General features: G+C 36.0%; 1 protein-coding gene across 1 annotated transcript in view; it reads right to left on the reverse strand.

Annotated features, from left to right (window-relative positions):
* The window catches only part of ttc27 (tetratricopeptide repeat domain 27), a 274814-nt gene that overhangs the window by 230819 nt on the left and 27114 nt on the right, over positions 1-16881 (reverse strand). The window contains exons 4-5 of the mRNA XM_051919199.1: positions 12248-12388; positions 7742-7844 (exon numbers count right to left, since the gene is read on the reverse strand). Coding sequence (XP_051775159.1) covers positions 7742-7844; positions 12248-12388 — 244 coding nt within the window. The remainder of the gene's footprint in view (positions 1-7741; positions 7845-12247; positions 12389-16881) is intronic.

Consider the following 16881-nt stretch of genomic DNA (forward strand, 5'->3'; position numbering starts at 1 on the left):
TTCTCAGATACTGCAAATTCAAGAAGAAACAGCAAAAAAAGTGGGCTATGAAATTTTTCAAAACTGAAAAAAAAGTTGAATTAAAAGTGAAATAAGTTCATCTGAAGTCAGTGCTGACATATATAGGTATACAAGATATACAAGAACTGTAGACTGAATGCACTTGAATCTGCTTATGTTTTGCAACTTACTGTCCGTTAATTTTTCATATCTGCTTGTCCCTTACAAACCCAAATCCAAGTTTGGAAAACAGTTCAGCATACAAAGAACTTGGCCTCATTCCAGTATCAAAGAGTATTAAGTAAATTGTAAATTCTTTCAAATAGAAAATCCTTTTGATTATAAAAAAAAAAAGGAGCACATGTATTGTAAACAATTACATACACTGTACTTACTGCTGCGTTGCTTTCTTAAATATGATGACTCCCATTATCTCCTTAAAAGAATCCTAACTCACCTCTTTTAAGTCAGTGGGTAACTGATGTTGTATATTATCTGAAATTGTAAAAAATCTAATTCTCACTTAGAGACTCTGTACAAAATATTTTCAAAACCTGGTAGAATCTAATTAATAACATTTTAGAAAAAGCATGTAAATTGAGGAAGCGGATTCTCTTCCTTTTTTATTCTATTTATTTTTCCTACTATTAAAGGTTTACTCTGTTGGCCTAGCTCTTTCTCATGGGTGGGGGTTGATTTGTTTTGAATGTAGTTTTGTAAAATTTGACTTGCTTGTATGGAATGTTATTTGATTTGAATAAATTCAATAAAATTTTTTAAAAAAAGACAAAAATCAAACGTGTTACTCAAGGCAGGTAGCTTAGATAAATGACATAGGCAGACAAAAAAGTTTCATTATGCAACTGTTATCTGTGCTTGCCAGCACCACATCTGCTCCAAAAACAAAGTTGTTACCAGTCAAAAAAATGCTATAAAAACAAATAGTTTACAACCTATGAAAAAAAATAATTTAAGTTAACTGAACTCTGTAGGACCAAAGTCGTATAACAGTCAAATATTAGATGAATAATAATGTTTTTTCTGTAGGAGTGTATTTATGATTTAAATGACCAGAGAACCTATTAAAAGTAGATTATCAAGACAGTTAATACAGACTGTACTAAAAAAAACTTCAGTGGCTAAACAAATTCTGGAGTATCAACTTTGTGTGAGTTACACTTTAAACTCAGGGTATCTGAATCATTGAATAAAGACATACATGCTTGTGTTGGTTATATGTAATTTAATAACACCAGAAAAAAATAATTTTCAAAATGTCATACATAACTCCCAAAAGACAACATATGTTTTCTAAGTTTATTTTTGCAGCGATAAAGCCTGTGCTTCATAGCATCATTCTTCAAGTACAATCTTATTAACCATGAGAAGACAACTGGAGAAGCAGCCCCAGGGTTCAAAGCAGAAAAACAATTTATAGAATTCCCATCACTACCTGATGTGATTCCAACAGAATATACTTTCCTCCCCCAGATGCAATTAAATCAAAACAGTGGATTCTTTAGAACGGCATCAATAACATCTCCCCATTTCCCACAACTAATAATTCCTGCAAGACCATTATGTCTTTTTAGAAAATCCCTAGTTTGACACTACCTTCTGGCTGTGGCATGGGTAAGATGCAGAAAGCAGGAAAGGTCAAATATAATTTAAAGAACATGGGCAACTACTTTGGAATCAAGAAATCAGAATGTCTGCAGAGGTTATTTGTTTTTAAAGTTGGCATATCTAAAAAAAATTCAGTGGCCACTTTATTAGGTACACCACCTATAAAGTATTAGGCTGCACCTCCTTTTGCCACCAGAATAACCTGAACTGTTCGAGAAATTTGTTCTTAGCTGGGCAGTACCTCTCACTTTAAGTGATGTTCCGCAGGATGTATAAATGGGAAAAGCAAGGCAAGCCACCTGGCTAGTAAGCAGGCTAAAACAAAGGTCTCGGCAAGTCAATGTTGCCCTAAGTGCTTGGGCAGCTCTCCTTTAGATTTTTGGCTTGAAAATAAGGAGAGTGTATCTTAATGAGACAAGCATATTAGAAGTATTTTTTCCTCATAATGTTACATTATTGTGTGTTAAGTGTACTCAAGAAGGTAAAGAATCAAAAATTATTCGGTGTAAAAGCATACTCAAAAAGAGTCAAAGGTTTTACAGTCAAAGTGCATGTAAAATGTCCAAAAGTTCTTACTAGGTAAGAGAAATGAACATAGGTGCAGTAGTTATTCAAAACTATAACAAATGACCTAACCAAAAATCCCTAAAAAGAAAATAATGATGTTCAGTTCCCTCACACTCGGCTTATCACTGCCTTAAATCAACTGAATGCTGAGACATTACATTCACATGCTTGCGTTGTGCCTGCCATAAAAAAAAAATAAAACACACACCAACACCATGAAACATTTTCTAGCATCTCTGCTTTTGCTATTAATTCTTAGTCATGGCAGTAGCCTGTGGTGCAATTTTTTTAAGCTCAAAAAGGTTTTGCATTTTTTCAGTTTAAAACAAGAATAACTACTGATATCAGCTTGTTGTAAATTTTTTAAATGTCTCCATTGCAATAGTATCTTCTGTTTAGGTTGCTAAAATGCCACCCAGCAGTTACAAAGAACAATAAGATACATTTCAGGTATAACTTCTGTTTTGTGAGTTTTAGCAGCTGACCCCTCTGACATTGATTACATTCACTAATTTAAACCAACTCTCATTTCTCTGTTTCTGTTTAAGGTATTAATTTAACTGTTTGGTTAATGCAGAAAAAAAACTGACTGAAAAGTGTTTATTTTAGTAAGATGGTATTGTATAATTTAATCTAAACAGAAAATTACAGCAATAGAAAGTTAATGGTGTTTTGCAATAAAATACATACAATAGGTTGACATTTGACATGGACTATCGTTGCAAGGCTTTGACAATTACTTGATGTGCTCTGACCATCCTTCTGTTGGTGGTGGTGTCAGTGCCAGGAGCATTCCATTTTTGCATGTGTTTGTTTTGTTTGGTTTTTTTTTTTACTTAAAATATATTTCATTTAAAGTGCTTTTTGTGCACAGATTGTATGCATATTCTGTTACTTCCCTGCAACTGATCTAGAATAATAATAATAGAATAATAATACAGTGGAGCACTTTAAAAAAACTGCTGAAGACACATTACTTTAACATGGCCTTCTCATAACTTCACTGTAATTTAAATCCTGATACTCTGTATATCCAATTCATTATAATAACTATTCATGGTGGCTCTAAAATTTGTACTAACCCCTACTCTCTCTTCTGTTTCCTTTTCCAGTGTCCTTTTGGTGGTGGCTTGCGCCACCACCATCTACTCAAAGCACCATGATATTCCAACAATGATGGATGGATTAAAAGCCAGAAGTCTGTATGACCATCAGCATCAAGTGACTCTGTGAGAACCCTAACTACAAAGAGGATTATTTCATTTATGTTAGGTAGAATGCCCAGAGGGGACTAGGTGGTCTCGTGGCCTGGAACCCCTACAGATTTTATTTTTTTCTCCAGTTTTCTGGAGTCTTTTTTTGTTCTTCCTGTCCACCCTGGCCATCGGACCTTACTCCTTTTCTATGTTAACTAATGTTGTCTTATTTTAATTTGTTATTTTGTCTTTTATTTTTCTTTTCTTCATTATGTAAAGCACTTTGAGCTACTTTTTGTATGAAAATGTGCTATATAAATAAATGTTGTTGTTGTTGTAGAAAGGTCAGGTGAAGATGTATTAAAGATATCTTTTCAAAATATGCCCAATGCATTTAAGTTCATCTCTAAATATTTTGAAGATATATTTAAATGCATCACTAAATAAGATATTTATAATTTGTCAACATTTTTAACGATTCATAAATATCTCAATTCACAGATACTAACAAGTATTTTATATACACTTAACGATATTATGCAATATCTACTTTAATTTAAAGATCTCTTTACATTACATCCTGTCCATTAAATATATCTCTAAATGTGGATTTAACAATATTAGAATGATAGAAAAGGATATTGCAGGCAGAAAAAGGGTAAAAAGGTCAGAACCAGGGCCCAGCTGGGAACAGAGGGAAATGCAGCCTGAAGTAAAGTACCTAACGATGAGAGTTTTAAGCTATTCCCACAACATGTGCACATGGCTCAAAAAATTCTTAATACTGCATGTTCTACAAACTAGCTGCTGTTTAGGCAAGATGAAGAGCAATGGTGTGCTTGGAGTTAAGGGCCATGCACATACAAGTATTTTAGCTACAACCCACTGGAATACTTCATATAAAAAAGAAAATTCATTTTGAGCAAACAACAAAATTTATGGCAATTATGCCTGCAGTCAAATTTCACTCTCATCTTTTTCCTTTTAAAACTGTATATCTAATGATTAATTATGCTGATTTAATTCTATGGATGATTCATATGTTAAGTGCACACACTTTAAGAGTGATTAAAGGTGTAACTGGTTGGATATGGACTAATTTCCATAAACCCCTCAAGGATATTTCTTTTCCTATTAGTTTCAAGACTACACATGTGGTCTTAGACATCCAACTCAGAGTGAGAGAAAGAGAGAGAGAGTGTGTGTGCGTGGCTTTAGTGTTAACAATAAACATTCAAACACTATATATCAGCATTAATATTACTGAAAACAAACAATCACTAAAATATATTTTTAGTTAAAATTATTTCCTTTGAAACATATTCCATACTAATGCAAACCTCATTCTTTATTTTTTTTTATTTAGTTATCCAAGAAAATAAGATCCCAATGGAGACAAAGGTTTCCTCACCCAGGCCAAAACATGCAGCAAGGCTGCCAGATGACTAATTTGGCCTGGCATATGAGTATAATATTGCATGCTTAGGATACTGTATTAGGTCCTTAAAAGAGAGATGTGCATAAAACAATGGGCTTAAACATTGATGAAGTGAAGCAGTGTTGCCAGGAGAGTGGGGTAAAATACCTTGAGTATCAGTGTAAGGCGTTGATAAAGCTGCATCAAGTTACAGCTTACTGATCCACTTTTAACAGCAACTGAAACTAATGAACCATGAGAAGTACATATGTGAAAGTAATCACCTCATGAACATACAAACCTATAATGGAGAGATGAAACTGTATTATCCATCCATTTGTGTGCTCGAGACTTTTACTTTTCAGTTGAAACATCGGTTGAAGATTGGATGCGCCAGCATTACATCAGAATGCATAGTTGGTTGTGACCTTACCTACTATATTTAGACAATCCTCTTCTTTGCTTTAGTTCTGATTTTTTGTATGGCACAATGGCATGTGGTATTTAATCATATTTATGCTCAAACTGGTAGACTAAAGTAATAATGGGTCTCCTTTAATTTTTAAACAAAAGTACTGTTAAGCTTTAGGCACATTTAAATTTTAGGTTTTAAGGTTTTAGCTCACTATTGTCTTCAGACATAACCAGAAAATGATTTTGGTCAGTCTAAATGGCCATTGCAACTTTAATCTCATAGTTTATTTTATCATTAAAATGTCAAACATCATCTTAAAACTGATCCACTTGTTAATAGCTATGTGCTTCTGGAGACAGTGATTGCTACACAGAACAAATTAAATTTATGATATTCCAGCTCTCTGCACATTAAGAATCCTGATTTATACTTGATATCACTTTCATGATGAAATGTGTTAGAGCATGTATGTTACATTTTACAGATAAATGGTTAACTTCCATATTTACGTAAAGTACGTGTGCAAGTATAAACAGTACACCGCTTGCATAGTAGTAGCGTCCAGAGGTGTACACGTTTCATCGCGTGAAGTATAAACCCGGCCTTAGGGTCTTTTAGTTAAAGTTCTCCTTTGCTCAAAATATTATGATACTAAGGAAGTGTACATGTAGCTGTGCAGAGATCAGTCAGGCACATCTTAGAAGAAAGATAAGACCAGACAACTGGCTTTTACATTAAAGAAAGTGGAGTAATAAACTGAGATAAAAATCCAAATAATTGTTCTGTACATAGAGAGAAAAACATAAAAGAAAAGAGAAGCATTTCTTTGTACAAAATAAAACAGAAGCTGATTTAACAAGTATAGAATTTTTCATTTCGTCCTTTATTAAAGCGGACAGTCCTTGTTTGAGTGTGGATGATGAACAAGTTTGTGTTTAGTACAGCACCTAACATGTTTAATTAGAAAAAGCATAATAATGAAGAGTTTGCCCTCACTGCTTAGAAAACAATAGGCTTGTTAGCTTAACAGACAAATTTGTCTATTTCACATTTAAACTTCTTAGCCTTATATCTATTTGACAAACATCTTACACTTTATTAGAACCGAGTCTTGTAATAAGAATAATTTTATTTTATGCCATAGTTATTATGTACAAATATTCTGTGTACATGTCTATTTAGTTAAAAAAGTATGTCTTTTATGGGGTTTTATTTATCTTAGTATTTTTTATGGTCACTGAACAATAAGCCTATAGAAATTCATATTATTGATGAAAAATGAGCAGGTTAACACCTGTTATGTGCAGTTTAATAGTACAAATACCAAAGTTAAAACTTTATTAAAATGTAAAAAATGTTTTGAAATGGATAAAAAAGTTGGAATTGGTATTGTAATCAGCCATATCTAGTAACATAAAATCTGTCATCTGTATCAAATTAAAAAAAAAAAACTGATTGGAACCTCCCTAATTTTACAGTTTTTCCAAGACATTTAATCTAGCAGTATTACAGTTATAAAAATATCCCAATTTAAATGGTTACTATAATTATTAAATACAAACATGAACTAGTGGGCCAAGTCTTCATCTTCACTTAGCTAATAAACATCCAAAATAATTAGAAATTGATAATTAGATGCAAACTGGCTATAAGAATTCTGATGAAGAAGGAAAAAAGAGGTGCGATTTCTAAATTCATTTTCCTTAATTTCACTTAAAGTAAAAACAGAAATGAGGTTGGACAAGTGTGACTAACACAGTGAATAGACAGGCATCACTAAGGAGATGAAGGATGATTCCTTGCCCACCAGAGACGCCTCCAGCTGGGAGGGAACAGTTACCCTTACATAGCCAGGAGGTCAATATAATCAAAGGACCAGGGGAGACAACAATATTTGGATCCTTTATCATCCAATACACTAGAGGGCAGCATCCCTGGGTTTTGGATTCTTTATCTTCCGATAGACTAAAGGGAAGCATCCTTGGGTTAGAATTCCCACACAGACACCTCAAGGTATGCTGGGACCTGTAATCCAATGGGGAAGCCCTGCTGGGTTTTGTGGGGGACGCCAGGATTAGTAATCCTTAATTTCAGGGTTTTACGTCTGACCCGGAGGTGCTTCCAGCAGTCCGTTCTATACTGGTATATATTCCATGGTGTTTCTCTGTTTGTTTCAACATAAATTACCCAAGTTTATGCTGTATTTCTTTAAATCATATTGGTAATTACTGTATGAGGCGTTGGGCTCATAAGTGGCTGTGTGCGTAACAAAAATAAACTGACCTGTCCAACTTTTAAGAAACATTTAATCCGTTCCTGACCTAATATTGTGCACAAAACGCTCTAGTAAACTATACCTACCACAACACTCAGAAATTACAACATATAATTGAATATATCAGAACACAGAAAATTATTTAAAATATAAAATAACACAAGGACTGTCTATTTTCAATGCAAAATTGAACACTCTGAATTCAGCGATAAAAGCTACTTTTAAAATATATTTTGACCACTTACCTTTCTCCACACAACTCTGCACTACCACAAACAGCTCTTGAGAGCGCTCCTCTAAAAGTTGCTGATGAATAGAAACACAACGCAAGGTCCAACAGGGTACCAGCTATTTATAAAAAAAAGAAAAAAAAAGAAATGTAAAGCTCACACAATATTCATTTCATCAATCTGAGAAAGGTACTATCCTAATAATGAAAAACAGAGACTAAATTAGTCAAGTTGACCCAATAGGAGGAAGTGAGCTACTGTTTGTAAGTTAAAACACAGTACTGCTTAAATGTTTGTGAATTTTTTCTTAATGTTATTCAAAATACTAAGAATTAATACCCACGATTTATATGCACTGCTATGAGGAAGTAATGTATGCAATAAAAAAAAGTAAGCACAATAAAACCACAAGTAAGAGGACCCTTTAAATCACTGAGGGAGGTTCATTCTTGGGCAGATATGATAACAACCAAACTTTTCCCTTCATCAATTCATTACTGAAGCTCCCTGATCCAATTCAGAATTGTGGGGACCCAAGTCATTCCCTACAAAACTGAACATGAGACAGGAAACCCATAATATTCAATGACTAGCTATGTGTGGTTTTCAGGACCAAAAACAACCCAAAGACTCCCTAGCAGTTGTACTATATTTGTGAACTTGGAGAGGCATCAGGTAACTCTTAAAACTTACCCAGGCCAGAGGATGTGGACACACCTGTGCTTGCTGACCTACTGGCTTTTGGAAGAAGACACTGGCAATACCCTATCTTAGCTGTATCGCTGGTATATGAGTCCTATTAATCTTTGTCTGGAGAAAATACCTCCAGATAGACAATGCCTTGCCAACCGTTGCGGAGGTGTTTCACTTGCACGTTGTTGAACCGCAGTATTTGCTTTGCTTTAATGTTGTGTCTCTTCATCTGTGTCACCAACACAATGTCGTTGTTGCGCAGCGGCGTTTGCTACACACAGGTTATTCGTGGTGAGAACTGAGGTGCATGCAAGAGCCAAAAAATTTAAAAGTGCATGCATACACCATCTAGTGGCTGTGGTTGAGCATGAGCAGAACAAACTACTCCATACAAATACAGGTGTTTTCGTTTATATACAGTATGTCTAAAAACAAACTGAAAACATGCTTTCAGAAAGGTGTATACAATACTTCAAAATGAGTACAATCCATGCACCCAGCCTGACACAGATTTTTGCTTATTAACCTTCATTTGGCCAGATGCTTAAAAGTTGCATTTGGAAATTAATGACTAAAAGACATCAATGTAGCACAGATAACTGAATCACTTGTCATATTACAGGGCAGTTAAAGAAACCTTTTTTAGTGCTCAGTATAACATTTTAGATGCAGTTTTGTTATTTGTTTGTTCAAACTTTAAGTAATCAATGAAACTACCATATAAACAAGACACTACTACAGTATAATAATTGTGATGTTCAAGCTAAATGACATAATTTACAAGCAATACAATGGGAAAAAATTAAGTGACTGGTCCTAAAACCTAAAGAACTAGGTAAAGGCCCTTTAATTTTAAAGAACCCTACACTCCTCTAGGAGACCTTATTGATGAGTTTTCACAAAGGCATGTTGCATACTTTCACCATTTCAGGTATTTTTTTGCAAGGCATGAAAGGCTTCAGTAATTAACTACAATTTAGGTGAAGAAAAGATTTTAGTGGGATTTGAAACACAGCTACACATAATCCATCCATTAATATTTTTTAAATATTAACTTTTATTTTCTTTAAATTTTTAGGGTTTCATCAACAGAGATGTCTTTGCACATTTCAAAGTTTTTCATTTCATGCACAGAGCTGTACAATTAAATACACTTTAGGTCCCTAAACCTTAAATGAAAGTGAAAGCGTCTCTCACAATTTCATTGTTCTGCTTTTAACCATTCTTTCTTAAAATTTTAAATACAGTTTTCTTTAAAGCAGCATCAAAACAAATTACATAAAACCAATAATTATATTTATCTTCAACCAGAAGAGTAAGCAATCAAAATTTGTGTATAACAACTATACCGCATAAATATTAAATCTAGGTTCAGGCTCCAGCAATTATATTTACATTTTTTTTTAATTAAGTGTTTCAAACAATATTTCTGTAATGGCCCCATGCTGGTATGGGTAGGGTTATATTGTCTTTTGAGTAAATTGCAAATTTGGGGTCACAAGCAAAATTTCTTACCATTACACAACCATTGTTATGTGCCTGGCACGGTTTCTCTACCTTATTTGAAACTGCATGAGTCAGGCTTTTGACTTTTACAGTTTAGCCTTTCTCCTTTAGGAGGGTAGCCCAAGATCAGAGCTTGTGGTCACAAACCAGCAGCTATCTCAAAAAATAATAAGGAGCTGGGATATGCAATTGTATTTAGTTAAACAAAATTATTTTTCTCCACTTTAAGTTTGCAATGAAATTTGGAAATAGCACCAGGGCAAAGCCAATAAACAAACAGAGCTACACCCTCAAAATAGCAAGTTTTAATCTGAGGCGTCAATTTGTTAACACTTGAAGGTGCTATGAAAAAAAATCCCTCTGATAAACCCTTCTGATGAAAGCTTGGAATCATTTCAACATAATTTTGGACCAGTTCTGACCATCTAAGACTTCAAGTAATTGACCCCAGATTCCTACAAACTGTCTCCAAAAACTCCTATTTTATCTTTTTTTGTTTGCAGCTGGATTTCAACTGGTAATCAGCCAACCAGATTTCAAGGTAAATGGATTACAGATTCAATCACGGCAATCTCAAAAACCCAGGGTATGTGTTTTGTGCTTGTTCACAATGCATTGCTCAGTAGTTCTTTGGTGCTTTCAAATTCGGTAATCTCATTGGAAAGAAACATAGGCAGGCCAATAACGAGCAGACAGATGTTATTTCAGCAAAAAGTTCTCATCTTCTTGGATGAATATCCCTAAAAAGCTTGGTAGCATTTGCTTATACTGTGTCTAAATGTATGAACAACAAAATGACAAGCAAACATACTATGTATATATATGTTGTGATGGATGGCCAGGGATCTTGCCCCACCGGGGGACCGGGAGAGGGGCAATTCCTTCCCCAGGTTGCAAAAGGGTGGCCATTCTGGTTGATGTCGAAACCACGGAGCTGGAAGGATCAACCCTGTGGGGATCCATCGAAGGACTATGTAGCCTTGAACTGCAGCACTTCCGCTACACCAGGAATTGCTGCCGGACCAGGAAGCACCAGGAAGTGCTGCAGGAAGGCCATCAGGGAACACCTGGAGCACATCCAAGTACATTATAAAAGGGGCCGCCTCACTCCAGTCAGGGAGCCGGAGTCGGGTGGAAGAGGACGGCGGCAGTGAAGTAAAGGAGAAAAGAGAAGTAAAAATTACTGAGCCTTATGAGTTCATTGTAGCTGTGTGTTGAAGAAAAGAAGGCTGTCTCAGTGTCTGGGCTTCTTTTACAATGTATATATACAGTTATATCTTCATCTATTCACTCCCTTAAAGTTTTAATAAATTGTAGCTGTCTCTTTAGCAGCAATTACAGGCTCAAGTATATATGGCATGTTGTAAGCAGTTGTTCATATTTAATAGGCTTAATATTTGTCCACTCTTCCATTCAGGTTTATTCCAGCTGTTGCAAGGTGTGTAGGGAACAGTGTACAGCCGTCTTCAGTTGCTGCTATATGTTTTTCATGACATTTCAATCACGACTAGGCCACTTAAGGAGTTCTACAACCTTCTTTGCAAGCCATTTAAGAAGTGTCATTGTCTTGTTGAAATATCAATTTCTATCCATGTTTCAGATCTTTTGCAGACAGAGTATGTGTGTTACTCTCGATCTCTGGATTTTGTTCCATCGATTTTACCTTCTGTTTTGACTAGCATCAGTCCTTTCAAAGTCAAAGTTTTTCCTATTGAACAGCTACAGAGTGAGCAAAAGCCACCAACACAATACAAAATTCAATTCCAGAGCTGATGCTTTGTAACAAAACAGTGGGGGGTGTGCTGAGGACAGACAGACTTACTTTAACCAGAAAACACTTCCCACACAACTTGCGTCTCCCCAAACTGATTTTCCACTGTCAACATCTACGCTGTACAGCTCATTCCTAATAACACATAAACTCCACTTGACCTCTGTGGACATAGCCCAAACAGGCTTATGAGGGTAAACCACTAACTCCCGTCAGTAAATGTACAGACCCAACTCCAGGAGTGCTTCCTAGTAAACCTAGTTTTTATGTGAATCATCATTAGAGTTAATTTTAGATTTCTGTTTGTCTGACACAATAAGACAAAGAATTACCACCATATGAACAGTCATCATTTAAAAGAGGGGCACAACTAAAACATAAATCTTACTTATTTGTTTTTAAGTATTTTACACTACAGATCAGTACTCAATAAAAAAAAGAATTCTTAATATACGAGTCACCATCAGATTGAAATGGCCACCCAAACAACTCTTTTGGATCCCCTTAGAGCTCAGAAACAAAAACAACTGTAGAACAGTTGATTCACTCACCTGAAGGAACTCAAACTTTGATCTGCAGGCGACAAAAATTGCTGTGGCTATTAGCAGCAATATAGGATTAGAGACCATAGTATAAATTGACTCTCCGTCAAGGATAAGACTGTTAAAAATAGCAGCAGTCACTGCTTCAGACTGCAAGAAAATACAAAAAAGAAAATATTAGACAAGTTTAGTGACCAGAAAAGAATTCACTGAAGTATTAAAAAGTACCTATAAATTTTACAGTGGAAAGAAAATGTAAATAAAATAAACAAAATACTTAATAAAACCTTGAATAAGTGACATACTCTCAATGGAATACTCTATTTAAATCAGCAATAGGAATTCAGTAATAATCATACTAACAACACATCAGAAAGCCTTCAACCTCAAACTTGCAAGTCTTTACTCCTATACTCATTAGTTTATTCTTCTTAAATACCAGGGGGCTTCACTCGCCCACCCCCGGGTTTGGTTAACCGGATATACAATTTAAAGGGATTGTTATTTTCATGGGAATTGTTGCATATGCATTATTTTCTCTTTTACTTTAAAACTTTTGCAAAAACAATATTTGGAAGTAACTTTTCTTCAAGATCGCATTGAGTTTTGATTCTGTGTTTGGACTTCCATCATGACAACACAATGTAATTTTCTTTTTCTCTAATAAATAAAACGACTTTCTCCATTGTTTGTCCATGCTCTTACTTCTTCGCTTTGTCGTTGACGTGTCATCTAGAACATATTTAATTATTGTCCTGATAAAATTTCTAAGAGCGCAGGAAGTGTGTCTGACAAAAGCATTCACACGACTGATGTTAGATGACCGTGGTCTTGTTTGAAAATAGTTGTAAGAAGGGCGTGACTTGAAAGAATCTCATGTTAAAAGTCTCCGTCTCACATGACTTTATACCGCAACAATGTTTTTGGAATCTTTTAATTCTCGCTGGCAACATGAATTTGACGATCTACAAGTCTCTGACTTAAAGTTTAAACCTGAACAATATATTCAATCTCTTTTCGCTGTTCCGTTATTTCACCGAGTAATAATTTCCATTTGTTTGCGCTAATGCAATCTTTCCTATCCTTTTTTTGAGACTTTGGAATTTTCGTACTTCTATTATCTCTAACCTGCTGTGCATGTTTACCGCGCCAACATTTTTGAATTCTTTATGATGTTCTACTTTGAAATCTACTCTTTGTCCTTTTTCTCTGGCTACGGGCGTGGTTAAATCTCTTTCTGGCTGGACGTATAACACTGCTCGTGTTGTAAAAGGGGGGGGGGGGCTGAACGCACGCTAAGGAGATGCGGTCGGATCAGTTGCTGTCTTGCTACTGCTGCTGGCAAGCTGCATGTTCTGGTTGTCGCACTGCGCATCGATCTTTTACAGCAGCTGTCCTTTTGTCACTTTGCGTCTCTGCCTCTCGTGTAGTGGGGGGGGGGGGGCGGGCGGCGGCAGTTTGTCACTGACCACACGCTAAGGAGATGCATTCGGATCGTCTGCTGGGTGCTGCTGCCAAGCTGTGTGTTCTGCTTGTCACGCTTTGTATCGATCATTTAAAAGCCTGTAGAGCAGCTGTCCTTTGGTCTCACTGCCTTGTCACGCGTGGCATCAAAGTGCCTTCCAAGAAGATCACGTCTCGTCTCCCTCCCAAGATTTTTTTTTTATAATAGAGAGATGATGCGGAGACAGGTTATGATCTTAAAAACTTCTGAAAATCTGTGAGACATTTTACAAACAGGCATGTAACATCTGAAGAGCTGAACTTACTTTAGGTGAACTTAATGGATGTGATAGTGAATGTGGACATTAGCTTTCAAATGCCAAATAGTATTGGATCCACTTTTAGATTTGAAAGGATCTGCATTTAAAAAATCTGCAATTAACCAGAAGCAATACCAAAAAAAGAATACAGCAGAGTCTCGCTTATCTGACATAAACGGGCCGGCAGAACGTTGCATAAGCGAAAATGTCGGATAATGGGAGGTGTTAAGAAAAAGCCTATTAAAGGTCAAACTATGTTATAATTTTACACATTACGAACCTAATAATCATGTTGTACAACAAAACAACAGAAAAAATGAACTGAAAAATCGAACTTAGCAACAAAAAATAGACTACGCTCACAACTTGCAGTTCTTGTTGTCGATTGATGCGTTTTTTTGTCGGATAATACGGAATGTAGGATAAGCAAAGGTCGGATAAGCGAGACTCTACTGTACTACATGAAGACACAACAACTTCAAGATCTGTTTAGTATCTATAGCAGCTAGTAGTGCTACATGGTACATATATATTAAAAAGTACCAAAATACCAAATTTTTAAGTACTATACCAGCATTATATTTAATTTGGTATCGGATGTTGATTTGTTTGCATACCAGCACCATGCAAACAGATCCCCAAGGGCTGCTCACACATTCTTTGTAGCAATATTTGTATATCAGTACACTTTAAGCCTCATGGGATGAACCGATCCCCCCAACCCTACATCTCCCATGACCACTCTCATCTTGTTCGAAGAAACAGGAAATGGTTGTAAACAGGTGTGCTAGAAACTCAGAGGGGTAAAACTCACATATGTGTGAATCAGCGGGACAAAGCATCTGAGAACCGGGAGATGGGCAGTTAAGATACCTGTTATTTGCTGCAACAGCTGATATCAGTAATTAGATGAAATACCCAGCATTGCCTGGGAGGAAAATAAAGTTGTTTTTTTTTTTTTAATTGTTTGAGAAAAATATAATAAAAAAAAACCACAACTAAATTAACAAACAATGAAGACTCAATGATGTGCTTGTCTTGCAGTCTTGTATGTATGTTATCATCCAGTTGACGCTCAGAACCGCCAAACTGTATTTAATTTCAAAAGCAACAGGGGCGCGGTGGTACTCAAACATAAAGAATACTGGCAGCCACCTCCAGTTTGCCCTCTGGTGGTCGTTCCAAGTGTCAACTGGATGATAATATGCGTACATGACTGCAAGATCACCCCCCACCCTACCCAGAAAGGGGTGGGTTAGGGTTGATTTCACCCTACAGTATTTTTAGTCGACCAATGAGAAACATGTGTACCAAGTTTCATAAAAATCTCTCTAGCCGTTTGGAAGCGATGCTGGAACATACATATACACACCGACTTTTTATATACAGTGATCCCTCGCTATATCGCGCTTCGCCTTTCGCGGCTTCACTCTATCGCGGATTTTATATGTAAGCATATTTAAATATATATCGCGGATTTTTTGCTGGTTCGCGGATTTCTGAGGACAATGGGTCTTTTAATTTCTGGTACATGCTTCCTCAGTTGGTTTGCCCAGTTGATTTCATACAAGGGACGCTACTGGCAGATGGCTGAGAAGCTACCCAACTTACTTTCTCTCTCTTGCGCTGACTTTCTCTGATCCTGATGTAGGGGGTGTGAGCAGGGGGGCTGTTCGCACACCTAGACGATACGGACGCTCGTCTAAAAATGCTGAAAGATTATCTTCACGTTGCTACCTTCTGTGTGCAGCTGCTTCGTGAAGCGACATGCTGCACGGTGCTTCGCATACTTAAAAGCTCAAAGGGCACGTATTGATTTTTGACTTTGTTTTTCTCTGTCTCTCTTCTCTCTCTCTCTCCCTGCTCCTGACGGAGGGGGTGTGAGCTGCCGCCTTCAACAGCTTTGTGCCGCGGTGCTTCGCATACTTAAAAGCAAACAGCCCTATTGATTTGTTTGCTCTCTTGAAGAGGAAGATATGTTTGCATTCTTTTAATTGTGAGACTGAACTGTCATCTCTGTCTTGTCATGGAGCACAGTTTAAACTTTTGAAAAAGAGACAAATGTGTTTGAATAACGTTCCTGTCTCTCTACAACCTCCTGTGTTTCTGCGCAAATCTGTGACCCAAGCATGACAATATAAAAATAACCATATAAACATATGGTTTCTACTTCGCGGATTTTCTTATTTCACGGGTGGCTCTGGAACGCAACCCCCGCGATGGAGGAGGGATTACTGTATTATATATTATTATATATTACTATATTAATATATATATATATATATATATATATATATATACACATATATATATACACATATATATATATATATATATATATATAGAGAGAGAATATTTTAGCATTGACTTTTTATGTATTAGAGAGAGAGAGAGAGAGAGAGAGAGAGAGAGAGAATATTTTAGCATTGATTCAGCACTAGCAGTCAAACGTAAAACCGTCTTCAGAATGTTTTAGTTTTATTATACTTGCTATGTATACTTGAAACATGACTATGATATGCAGAAAAAAAATCTGCTGCCTACTACCATTTTCCTCCCCTTTCAAGTTAAAACTATAGTGACTTTGTCATTTGGAAGGTTTTGTGGCCATCCACTATACAGTTTGAAGGAAAAGCAATCAGGAAAGCAAAACAAGGTTTGGTAACTGGCAGTTAGTCATAATAAGCATCAGGATTTTTCAGGCAATACTTGACATAATCATTTTTAACAACATTATGTCATTTACTACAAGCACAGAAAGGAAATCTGCACCCATGACTTTATTTATGGTCCTTAAAAAAACTGCTATTCTGCTGGATTGAGATATACAAATAAATGCAGTACTGCAATTTTAACTAGCCCTGTTACAGTTATATCTCC

This window comes from Erpetoichthys calabaricus, chromosome 15 (genome assembly GCF_900747795.2).
Source record: "Erpetoichthys calabaricus chromosome 15, fErpCal1.3, whole genome shotgun sequence".
NCBI classification, from domain to species: domain Eukaryota; kingdom Metazoa; phylum Chordata; class Cladistia; order Polypteriformes; family Polypteridae; genus Erpetoichthys; species Erpetoichthys calabaricus.